General features: G+C 37.9%; 1 protein-coding gene across 10 annotated transcripts in view; it reads left to right on the top strand.

Moving 5' to 3' along the window:
• Nucleotides 1–12,470, top strand: part of MROH9 (maestro heat like repeat family member 9) — a 114,629-nt gene that overhangs the window by 28,645 nt on the left and 73,514 nt on the right. For all 10 annotated transcript variants that reach the window (XR_013173448.1, XR_013173447.1, XM_077155749.1 and 7 more), the window contains one exon: nucleotides 10,840–10,975. Coding sequence is in view for 8 of the 10 variants with exons in the window: in XM_077155749.1 (XP_077011864.1) it covers nucleotides 10,840–10,975 (136 nt within the window). In the remaining 2 variants the exon portion in view is untranslated. The remainder of the gene's footprint in view (nucleotides 1–10,839; nucleotides 10,976–12,470) is intronic.

Consider the following 12,470-nt stretch of genomic DNA (forward strand, 5'->3'; position numbering starts at 1 on the left):
ATATATTTTCTTCAGTCCCTCAAGGAACTTTGTGAATACTTTTTAATTATCTGCCTACCATACTCTCGAATGTGTCAGGATATTACATTAAGCTATACAGAATTACAAGATCTCATTCCCTATTCTGGTCTCCATCTATTTAGGTTGTTAAATGAACTGGTAAAACAGGTTAAATTAGATTGTGCACTACAGAAAACTTAAGTTTTGGGCAAAATAAAAATCTCTTCCTTTGATCTTACACAGAATGTGAAGTTCTAAAATACAGATAATATCATCCTTTACCCTATATTCTGATTTACCTTAGTCTCAAACAGATCAGCTTCATTCTTATCTATACTTGAAGTCTGATCTCTTTTTTTTGCTTCTTTAACAGCTGCTGTATGGGTTAATGCTGACTTTCATAGCGGCAAAATTCTAACTCTGACTCTTAGATATCACACAGGCACCCAAAGTTCCAGGGAAATACCAGTTATACACATAAAGCACAGCATCTCAGAATTTACAAATAATGAAGATCAGGAATAAATGTGACTGCTGTAAGACCTTACAATCTTCTTTTAAAGAATATTCTTATTAATGTTTTCTATAAGACACCAAGGTATATTTTAATTTTTACTACTTCAAACAACATAAAAATGCAAGTATGAAAGTTTTTGCTAAAATAAATTACTGTGAAGTTAATCTCTTCAGGTAGAGGTTGGATGGCAGATTCCTCAGGGCAGACTGGAAGTTCAGAGACTGATTCCCGGGGGCAGACTGTTGGTAGAGAGGCTGATTCCTTAGGGCAGACGGGTTTATCTGCCAAAGGCTCAGCAGAATCTAGGGTTTCAATGTCTATCATCATCTTAATCATCTCCTATATCTCCATTCGTGTTGTCAGGGTCCCATTCCTTTCCAATCAATGCCTTCACTTTAACAGCAGACACACTGCAAGTTTGGGGATTTACATTGTAGTTACGCCACACGCACAATGAGACCTGGGTTTGGTTTTCAGAAATCTCAAGTCTGTGGCTAAATGAAATAAGATTTTCTTTCAGGGAACATATAGAAATTTTTGTCCTTCATGTAGTGCTTAAGTTGGGAGTTTGAAAACTTGCACTCATCCCTTTCTTTTACAACTGTATCCAGCATATTTAGGAACAACCAGCCAATGTCATTATACTTTTTAACTCCACAAAACTCTGTTAAGGTATCAAAAACCCTCTTACCTAGAACCTTGCCTCTTATAAGTAGCCATATCCAGTGGTGATATTTTGCATATCTCTATTGCCAATGCATGCCTTGAACTATCAGTGTCATCTTGATTGTTGGAAATAGAGTCATTAATGCCTTTAAATCTAAACAGGTTAGAGAACCAATTCCAAAAGCCTCAGAAATTGCATCCTTAAGAGTCTCAAAAAACACTTCTGGTATCAGAGTTGTACTGGTCAGGGTTCTCTAGGAAAATAGAGAATGGACAGAATGTAAATATTATGCAACTTTTATTGTCTCACAGGACTGGGGGCTGGGCAACTCCAAATTCCATACAGCATGCCTCAAGCTGGTAACTCTAACAAAGGCTTTTGATGAATTCCCCAGAAGAACCTAGCTGGCTGAAGTAGAGATGGAAGTTCTACCTTCTGACTGCTGAAACCACCACTTCTCCTTTCAAGGCCTTCATCTGATTGGATGAGACTTCTCTCATCATTGAAGGCAGTTTCCTCAGTTGATTGTAGATGTAATAAGCCATAGATGCAACCAACTTACTGATGAGTAAATCCATGAAATATCCTCACAGTAACAATCAGGCCAGTTCTTGCTTAACCAAACAACTAGATACAATAACTTGGCTAAGTTGACACATAAACCTAATCATCACAGAAAGATAATGGTCAGCTCAGAAAGTATGAACAGGTTAAGGCTTATTAATGTGCAATTGTTCTTCAATTTGCCTACCTATAAATATTAAAGTGCCCATTTTTTACACTGGATATTATCAGACTTTTAAATTGTTACTTTTCAAATGGAGAACAAATACACTTCTCACAATTGCCAATTTTTACTGAGACTTCTGTACTTTGAATGACACCACTGTCAGAAACGTCATACTATCTATGGACACTTCTCTCTTTTGTACATACTGTATATTCAGCCTCGGTTTCCCAACTCATCCTTTGCAGTGACTTCTAAACATCCTCCTTTAATTGCTTTCTAGCTGCTTCCATCATTTCAATGAAAGTTCAGAATAAAAGGTCAGAAAATATGCATCCAGGATGCTATCTTCATGTATCCATTTATCACTACTTTCACAAACTGTCCCCAGACACACTGAGATAAAAAAGCCTAGAGCAGCCTTATAATATAATTTAATTTTTACTAATTTATTTAAAACCAGGGGCAGGCCACAGTGGCTCAGCAGGTAAGAGTGCTTGCCTGCCATGCCCAAGGACCCAGGTTCGATTCCTGGTGCCTGCCCATGTAAAAAAAAAAAAAAAAAACAGCTTTATACCTGTGGTAGTTAGATTCAGTTGTCAACTTGGCCAGGTGAAGATGCCTAGTTCTGTTGCTGTGGTCATGAGCCAATGGTATGTGAACCTCATCTGTTGCTGATTTACATCTGCAGTCAGCTAGGAAGCATGCCTGCTGCAATGAATAAGTTTGACTTAATTGGCTGGTACTTAAATGAGAGAGCACAACGTAGCACAGCCCAAGCAGCTCATTCCTCATCTGAGCACTTGCAGCTCAGCCCAGGCCTTTGGATGTGCAGAAAGGAATCACTCTGGGGAAAGTTGTCGGAACCCAGAGGCCTGGAGAGAAGGCCAGCAGAGACCATCCTGTGCCTTCCCATGTAAGAAAGAACCTCAGTGGAAAGTTAGCTGCCTTTCCTCTGAAGAACTAACAAAATAAACCCCCTTTTATTAAAAGCCAATCCATCTCTGGTGTGTTGCATTCCAGCAGCTAGCAAACTAGAACAATACCATAAGTACAATTTTCTTACAGTGGGAATATAGTCCATGATGTTCTTTATATCGTGCTGATACCCCATTTCAATGTCCAAAAGAGGGACTGAATGGCTTGTTTAGATCTTCTAATTCTCTGGTCTGAGAAGGAATCCTTCTGCTTCTAAAATGGCTTGCTCTGTCCATTCAAGTATTTAAATGTTCATCGCAGCAAAGTTTGCAAGTGAGTCTTAAGATTAAGTGTAGCTCAATACTGTAGCCTGTTTTCTGCACAGCACTTAACATGTGTTATGTACTCAGCAAATATTTCCTGCAGACTGACTGTCTGATTAGGACCTATTCACATGCTCATCTCTGCATTTGAATATATTCTATTGCGTCCCAGTCAGGTAGCAGGTAAAATATTTCAAAGTTTCTTCTTCTACCACAAAACTGTATAGAGAAAGTCCTAGGGGCCCCCAGAGCCAAAAACAAACCCTTCCTCTTTGAACTTGTCTTGAAGTTCCTCTTGAAATCTTTTTGAAATTTGATAGTCCCATCAAGGTAGGGGACCCAGACAACCAGTCAAGCCTCTAGTTAATTACATTTGATCCAACACAAAATAAATCCTGCCTGCCCTAAGCCTGTCTCTATAGGATGGGAAGAAACTGCATCCAATAAATAGGACTCAAGCTGACTTCCCTCTTATGTCTATAAAAATCGCTTGCCATCCCTAAAAGCAGGAAGTTGCTTCTGGTTTTGCAAGTGATCCGGTCTCCTTGCCGCAGCAAAACTTTTGACATTCCAAATAAAATACAGTAATCTGCAAACTCAACCCGAGTTGCCTTTCAACAATCAGCTTTCTCTTCTCTCCTTCCATTCTTGTAGTCAAGCTCATTCTTCCTTTCATACAACCTGCCCCCTCAACTGCGAAAGGATAAATGTGTAACTTCACATGTGCAACAGAAGCTTCTCATAACTTGTAGCTGCAGCTGAGATTTGTTTGAAATGCCAGATGGGATAACCGATTACTCTATTCCGCAATGTTCACTTGATGCCACCAGGTGGAAGCAAGTCAACATTTTTCAGAATATTGAAACTAAGCTAGAGTAAACCAGCTCTTTTCATCTTAGTCATGGACATATAAAATTTTACTAAATTACCTTTCTTTTTAAAATAATGTCTAGAGATGGTTGAGTCAGTAAAATCAATGAAAGACCAATTATACAAAACAAAATGACCAAAATATCAACTTTATGATAAATTATATTATATAGCTGAGGGTCTCATAGCCCAGACCTAGATATGTCTGTACCTGACAATTGCAGATGATTAATGAAAATTTGTCCTGCCCTTCTCTAAATATAAATAATTATTCATTTTTTACATATCTGACCATATACTGGATAAAGACTCTTTTCTTCATAAATCACTCTAGGTCTTTCAGAGTTTTGGAGACCCTTGTCTTCATTGAGCGATCCTGGTTGCCATTTGTATTCGGTCAGTAGCATTTTTTTAAAGTGGTAATTTCCCACATGTGACCCATGTGGTACACTCAGAGAATAATTGTCCTCCAACCAATCAATTTTTAACAGACAAAGAAATGTGAGTTAAACACGCCATCCTATAGCATAAGCAGAAAGATTTTTCTTAGGGTTTTTTCCTTTGGCACATGAGCATTTAAAAGATTGTTAGAGGATTTCCCATCTGGCCTGCAGTTTGCCCACATGTATGTATCACCTCTCCTTTCAGAGTCCTCACAAAAATGATAGTAGTAAAATTTGCTAAAGTTATAAATCCGTAACAACAAAGAGAATTCGTGGGCTAGAGATGTTAACAAATTTTTAGAAGACAGAGTAGATAGAAGATGCTAACTGATAAAGCCCAGCAAGAAGAGTTAAATAGTAGGAACATATGAACACTGAGGTTGGGGCAGATGGAAAGAGAAGCAGTTGCCCTACAAAACCCTGGAGATCCTGGAGCTTCAGAAGCCCAATCATGATGGAGGATGGGAGTCGAAGGAGAGCTGAAAACATTTGCATTAATTGAAATGATTAATTGAAAGCTTATACAGAGAAGTCTATGTTACTTCCCATCTTACACCATTCTATTTACTATATTTCATGGGGACAAGTGCCCATGGGAGGGCAAAATTTGAGGGTTTTTTTTCTCGAAACTGACAAGTACTCTGAGAAGAGAACCTTGCATTCTGTTGTTTAGATATACTACGGCACAATGGCAGCCTTCTCACCTAACCACCTTAAAGCAAAGCCCAGCCATCAACTAACCTTGCCCACTCACAAAGCCCCACCAAGAGGCATTTTGCTCGTAACATGGATAGATAACAAAGATTTACCAGACATTTGAGAAATATACCAGATTAAAAGACAGAAAAAGGTAAATTAAAAGAGAACAAATAATCATCAAAAAATGATAATTCAGGGTACAGATGAGAACTTATTCTCAGAAAGAGTAGATATTCCACCATACATATATATGACAGCTTGTTTAGCCACTCATCCCTTAATGGACTTTTGGGCTGTTTCAATACTTGACAATCGTAAATAATGCCTCTATAAACATAGGTGTGCAAATGTCCGTTTGTGTCCTTGCCTTCAGTTCCTCTGAATATATACCCAGTATTGGGATTACTGGATTATATGGCAATTCTATACTTAGCTTCCTGAGGAACTGCCAAACTGCCTTCCACAGCGGTTGTACCATTTGACATTCCCACCAACAGTAGTAAGTGTGCCTCTTTCTCCACATCTTCTCCAGCACTTGTTGTTTTCTGTTTTTTTGATAATGGCCATTCTAGTGGATATGAGATGATATCGTATTGTGGTTTTGATTTGCATTTCTCTAATAGCCAGTGAAGTTGAGATCTTTTCATGTGCCTTTTAGCCATTTGTATTTCTTCTTCTGAAAAGTGTTTTTTAAAAATATATATAAAAAAAATAAAATAAAAAAGTGTCTGTTCATGTCTTTTGCCCATTTTTAAATTGGGTTGTTTGTGCTTTTTGCTGTTAAATTGTAGAATCTCCTTATATATTCTGGATATTAAACCCTTATCTTATATGTGGTTTCCAAATATTGTCTCCCATTGTGTATGCTGCCTTTTTAACGTATGGTTTCACTAATATGAACTAACATTAACGAGTGAACTTTGAGAGTTAAACTTAAAAACACAAGTTACTAGGAGAAAGAAAGAAGTAGAGATTGGACATTTGGTGCTGAAGGAATACAGACTGTACAACAGGACTGATTGTAAAAATACAGAAATCTATAGCACAATACTATCTGATTGTAGTACAATAATGTATGTGAATATGGATTATGGAGAAGGGCAGGGGGCACATATGACACCACGACAAAAGATAGAAGAAAAATATTGAGATGGTATAACTTAGGAATGCCTAGAGTGGACAATGATGGGGATTAAATGTTCAAATATAATTTGATAAATATAAACATTTTGTACATGTTACAATAACAAATGAATGTCAACATTGAAAGGTGTTGAAAATGGCATGGTATACAAGAAAAAATACAGTCAATGCAAGCTAAGGTCTATAGTTAACAGCAGCATTGTGATATGCTTCTACTGACTGTAACAAAGGCATTATGTCAAAAGTAAACATCAGCAAGTGGGGGATATGGGGGAGGGGTATAGATTCTTTGCAGAAGCAAAAGAAATGTCTTCATTTAGATTATGGTGGTGAAGGCATGGCTGTTTACTTAGGTTGGATTGTATGATGATATGATCCATATATTAAAACTTCAACTTCTGTGTGAGACCAAAGGAAGAGATGTTTATTTGTTGTAAAATTTATATTTTCGGTAGCACATTATCAAATGTAACTTGTATGGTCAATTTATTTGAACACCATAATTACATGGAATCTTGAATAGAGCATGAGCTCTTGTTGGTTTGTACAGTTTAGTGTGATGCCCCAATATATCCCACAGTAATTTGGGCACAGAATAAAAAAGTATTTGCAAAGTCTCCGTGGGGGGCTGGGAAGAGAGGAGGAAATATTAAACATTCCCACCTGGGGAATTCCTGATATTCTCGCAAGCAGTGAGGACAACCAATTCAATAGACTGGGCCCCCAACCTTGGGGTTCAACCCTATGAAACTTATTTGTGAAAAGGAGAAGCTAAGCCTACTGATAATTATGCCTAAGAGTCACCCCCAGGAACTTCTTTTGTTGCTCAGATATGGCTTCTCTCTCAACCAACTCAGCAAGTGAACTCACTGCCCTCCTTCCTACATAAGACTTGACTCCCAGGGGTATAAATCTCCTTGGTAATGTGGGACAGGACTCCCCAGGATAAGCCAGGACCCAGCATCATGGGATTGAGAAAAACTTCTTGAAAAAAGAAATAAGACAAAATAAAGTTTCAGTGGCTGAGAGATTTCAAACAGAGTTGAGAGGTTATCCTGGAGGTTATTCTTATGCATTATTTTAGATATTCCTTTTCAGTATATGGCATATTGGAGTGGCTTGAGGGAAGTACCTGAAACTGTTGAACTGTGTTCCATTAGCCTTGATTCTTGAAGATGATTGTGTAACTATATAATTTTTACAATGTGGCTGTGTGATTGTGAAAACCTTAGGTCTGGTGCTCCTTTTATCCAGGATATGGACAAATAAGAAAAAAAATAAGGAAAACAAACAAACAAATAAATAATAGGGGGTGGGATAAAGGATAACAAAAATTGAGTAGATTAAAATACATAGGTCAATGAAAGGGATGGTTAAGGGGTATGGCATGTATGAGATTTTTTTCTTCTTACTTCTTTTTCTGGAGTGATGCATATGTTCTGAAAGTGATCATGGTGACCAATACACAACTATGTGATATTGTGAGCCACTGATTGTACATACTTTGGATGGACTGTATGTGTGTGATGATTTCTCAATAAAAATATAAAAAAATAAAGAGTAGAGAAGTCATATTCATAGACTCCTATAGGCAAAAGTAAATTTAATTAAACTGGGTATGGTCTATGCATTGAACAATTTTATTTAGTCACAATAATGAGAATATTCTTCATTATTTTCAACTTTTTAAGTCAATACAAAAATTGAGAGAATTATTGAGCATAAATTTATTCAACAATGCAAAAATGAGAGTGCAGGGAAGAAAAGAAGGAAAGTAGAAGCAACAGAAAAAATTTGAAGCGCTATCGGAAAGTAGGGGATCAAAAAACAATCTCCATTTTATGAAACAAGAAATAAAAGTAGCCCTGTATTATTAAAACACAATGCAGAGTATTAAAAATAGAGATATAATTGTATTTGTAACATGGCAGCACGGGAGGATGTAAGTGAGCTAAATCCTAATTTATCATAGCATAGTCAATAGAGAATGTCCCAAGCTGATAAATCAGAAATTGAAGTAGACGTATATCATTTAGAGACATAGAGGTAACCTCTGGAAGAGGTAGCTAAAATGAACTTAGAAATAGTTGCTCCTGAAATTCAGAACTTAAATCTACCATAATTGTTAAAGATAAGGAACTAGAGAGAACAAATCCACACACACACACAAAAAGAGATTTAAAAAACAGTCAGAAAACTAGGCAAGAATACTGAGGTTTAAGAGTGAATACTGAAAGCTACTTCTCCTTCTTTGCAGCACTTGGGTAGATTTTCTATGTCAGCTGTGCTGTATTATATTGAAAGTTTTTGAAGGTTGGTGTTTGAGGAGGTGTAAGTGAGTTTGGTGTATTTTTGAAGGGACTGTGAAGGGCATAATCCATCTGCTCCATGGTCCACACAGCCCTGGCTTAACCTAGGACATGTCTCACCCTCCTCAAACACTCCTCTTTAATCAGTTAGAATAGATAGAAATGCAATCTAGGCATGTACACACCTATTCTGCTAGAAACACTAACTTAGCTAGAACCTGTCTAGCAAACAGAAGAGACAGATGCAACTAGTGGCTCCATTTACAAAAACAGCTGCTAAGAATTGCACATCCATAAGTTCATAAGAAGTAATAGCAGGGGAGAGGGGCATGCATGGTAAAATTTGTAATACTATAAGATTTTAAGACCTATTTCCTTCCATGAACTCAGCTGTGAGAAGTACTTCCTCTCCATCATGCCCAACAGAGAAAGAAAACTCCTTTCCTCTTATCTTAGGCCTTTAATACAATGATGGTCCTAAGGTCATGTCATCAGATGAAAAGGAGAAACCTGGAGTTCAAATCCAAACAACAGAACACCCAATCCAAGAGAGCATTTCTCCCTAGGAACTAGTACTGTCCACTTCTGGAGTCTCCACTTCCTAAGAGGAGGAGCCCCATGCAGTCCCCAGAGGATGTTGGGGATTAATTATCTCCTCCACAAAGGTCATGTTCATGTCCCACCCCCTGGACCTGTGGGTGCACACCATTTGTAAATAGGACCTTTGAAGATGTTATTAGATAAAGTGTGTCCGAACCGAATGAGAGTGGGTCTTGGTCCAATATAGCTGAAGTCTTTATAAGAAAAGGAAATTAGACGTAGAGGAGGAAGACACTGGAAGCAGCTAGAAGCTGGAAGTCAACAAAACCCAGAAGAAAAAAGAAGACGATGCTGATACCTACATCGCCATGTGTCAGAAAAGCCAGTGACCAAGGACTGTGAGCAGCCCCCCTCAGAATGGCATTGTCTTCAGGGAAAAGCATTGCCTTGCTGATGCCTCAATGTTGGATTTCTCCTAGCCTTGAAACTGTGAGCCAATAAATTTCTGTTGTTTAAACCAACTCATTTTTGATATTTGTTTTAGCAGCCAGGAAACTGAAACAAAAGAGTATGGATAGAAAGAATCTAAGGAGAACATGCATGGAAGCAAGAGATTTACTGTCTTCCCTCCTCCCACTGAGACCATCACTCTCAACATCCCAACTCAACCAACCCTAGGCTATGACCTGGGTCATTCCACAGTTCTTCAGGAGTACTTCCGTGTGTGTGTGTGTGTGTGTGTGTGTGTGTGTGTGTGTGTCAGAGGTTATGTGGGTCAAGCAACATGGGGGTTGGGAGTAGGAGGTGTGGGAGGAGTTATAAAAAAGTAGGCCTAAGTTTGCTTCCAGAGGTTTCAGATGGACCCTAACTTATACCACCACCATTTACTCTAATCATCAAAGCATCTATGTAGAAGAAGTAATCACTTCTCTTAGAAACAAGAACAGCTTACAGGCTGTGACACCATTTTGCTGAGCCTTTTCTTTCTGAAAGAAAAAACCCACACAATTTCTTAAGGTACTCACACTTTCATAAAATCAAAATGTCTCTCCCACCTCTCCTCTCTCTTCTTTCTTGACTTCCTTCTCTAGTCATATTTGATCTGGCCAAACATGTGAACGGAGATGAAAATCTAAATATTTGAGCAGCACATGTGTAAAGGAAACTGTAGGAAAAAGATATATAAATGTTGATGTAGCAAATTTGACATCAGAAGGTTGTTAAAATATTGTCTGGGGCAGAGTCAGAGTGCTCGATAAGGAAAAGAGGCATTGCCCCAGTGATTTACATGGTTCTCTGAACGGTTTCTTGTGGCGGAAGGGAGCACAAAAGTTGTGAGAAACCTACCAAATGTCTGGGCATCCTGAGAGTTTTCTCCCTGCTTTATAGAATTCAAACTGAGATTAGTTGAGTCACTGTTATTTGCAGGCACTTTTCTAGGAGAATTTTTGTCATAAAGTTTACCTTCTTAATCCCTATAACTGTCACAAGGCAGAACTTGTTATTCTCATTTGACAGATGTGGAAATTGAGACTCAGTAACAAAGCCAGGATTTGAAAACAAATTTTCCAAATTCTGAAACCCACCCTCTAATCCTAGTCTGATAGGCAAGAAGAGTCCATACTGACATTTAATGTTGTCTATACATAGTAAATTCATTTTGCTCCTTTGTTTCTCCATTAGACAAGTGTTGATGCTCCGTGTTTGGGTGATCTGGCAGCAGAGCTGGCTCTTTTATGTTCCCATGCTGATCCCTCAATCACACAACAAGCATCCTTTGGAATGTATCACCTCCTTTGCATTGCAAAGTGCCAAAATGGTAAAAATTGTTTGTCACCTTTTCTAAGGGTTACTAAGAACCTGTCCCTATTCCTTCTACCCATGTATCTCAGGAAGGGTCTATGTCATGGATTTCTAAGTCCTGTTCCAAGATCTACAGCTTCCATTCTTAAAATGTGCTTTTTAATCTTTATAGAATTATCAACAAATGCCAGTAATGGTATAGTGTTGGTCCTTCAAGATCTATAACATCTTGTGCTCAGATGAGTGTTGGGTGCTAATGTGGGGAGGGGGTCATGGGAATGCAGGGTGGTGATTGAGGCAAGGAGGAAAGAGAGGGAGAAAGATTATCAAGGGACTTTTTAAAAAGATATATTTTCCCATGATAATGCCACTAATTTTATTAAGTGACTTTCAATCTCAATCAGCCTTTAAGACAAGTGCAACTCAGAGGAAATGGAAGGCCGTGGTGCTCCTTCAACACATTCATACTTACCCAAGTTCAGAATTGCCCATTTGAAAAGGGCTAGGCATAAAAAAATATCCCCTAATTTTAGGGAAGACCGATGGTTTTATCAAATTTATGCTTACATGATAAGAATAATGAAAATTTGTCTTAATTCACTAAACTTTAAAAAGATGTACAAGATATTGAGAGGATGTCTCAACTTTCCTATCAACAAGATGGACTGGCATTATCATGGAATCATTCCATTATTTTGTGGGCAATTAGGAAGTTAATAAATTCTTCCTTTAAAATCCACTTAGGTTTAATAGGGAATCAGATAGAATACTTAGTAGATTTCTTACTTCAGTGGTGGAGAAAAATTATTTCTAGACTAAAACAGACTGCTCTGACTTGCCTAACAAAGTATAAAAGCAAGACCTGAAAATATGTTTCAAACTATTTCTGAGTAACTTATCTACATCTGAGAACAAAGTTCAAGAATATTTATGGAGTGCTTTTATTTATGGAGTGCTTCAAGGAAGAGATCAAATTTACCCTCCCACTAGAAACATCTATATATTAAGACACTGGACATAAGAGAACAAAGGACAATGGCACTGAGAGAGTGGGAACAAATGAGATAGGGTCTATAATTGCCCCCGTTTAACCCCTAGAATAAATTTCCAGGTTGAAGTACAGAAAGGGGTAACTCAGGCAGAGCCAAAATGGTCTCTCTGAGTTGAAGAAACAGAACTGGTAGTACATGGAGGTCTGGGTGGCTAGAATTCACAGAACAGAGTTACAAAGAGGAGAGCTTGCACAAAGAACTCCAAAGAGCTGCAAAAGACCTATTCACACCATATACCTCACACGATATAGTAAATTTACTTCAAAATGGATAATTTTGTGGGCAATTAGGAAGTTTATTAATAACTTCTTCCCTCAAAGTCCACTTAGATTTAATAAGGCATCAGATAGAATATTTAATAGATTTCTTATCTACACTTGGAGCTATTGTTGAGAGCATTTGGCTTTATACCACTTTCTCTACTATTTGAAAAATGCTGCCAACTTTGCTCTTCTATTG

Source organism: Tamandua tetradactyla, chromosome 4, assembly GCF_023851605.1.
Source record: "Tamandua tetradactyla isolate mTamTet1 chromosome 4, mTamTet1.pri, whole genome shotgun sequence".
Taxonomy (NCBI): domain Eukaryota; kingdom Metazoa; phylum Chordata; class Mammalia; order Pilosa; family Myrmecophagidae; genus Tamandua; species Tamandua tetradactyla.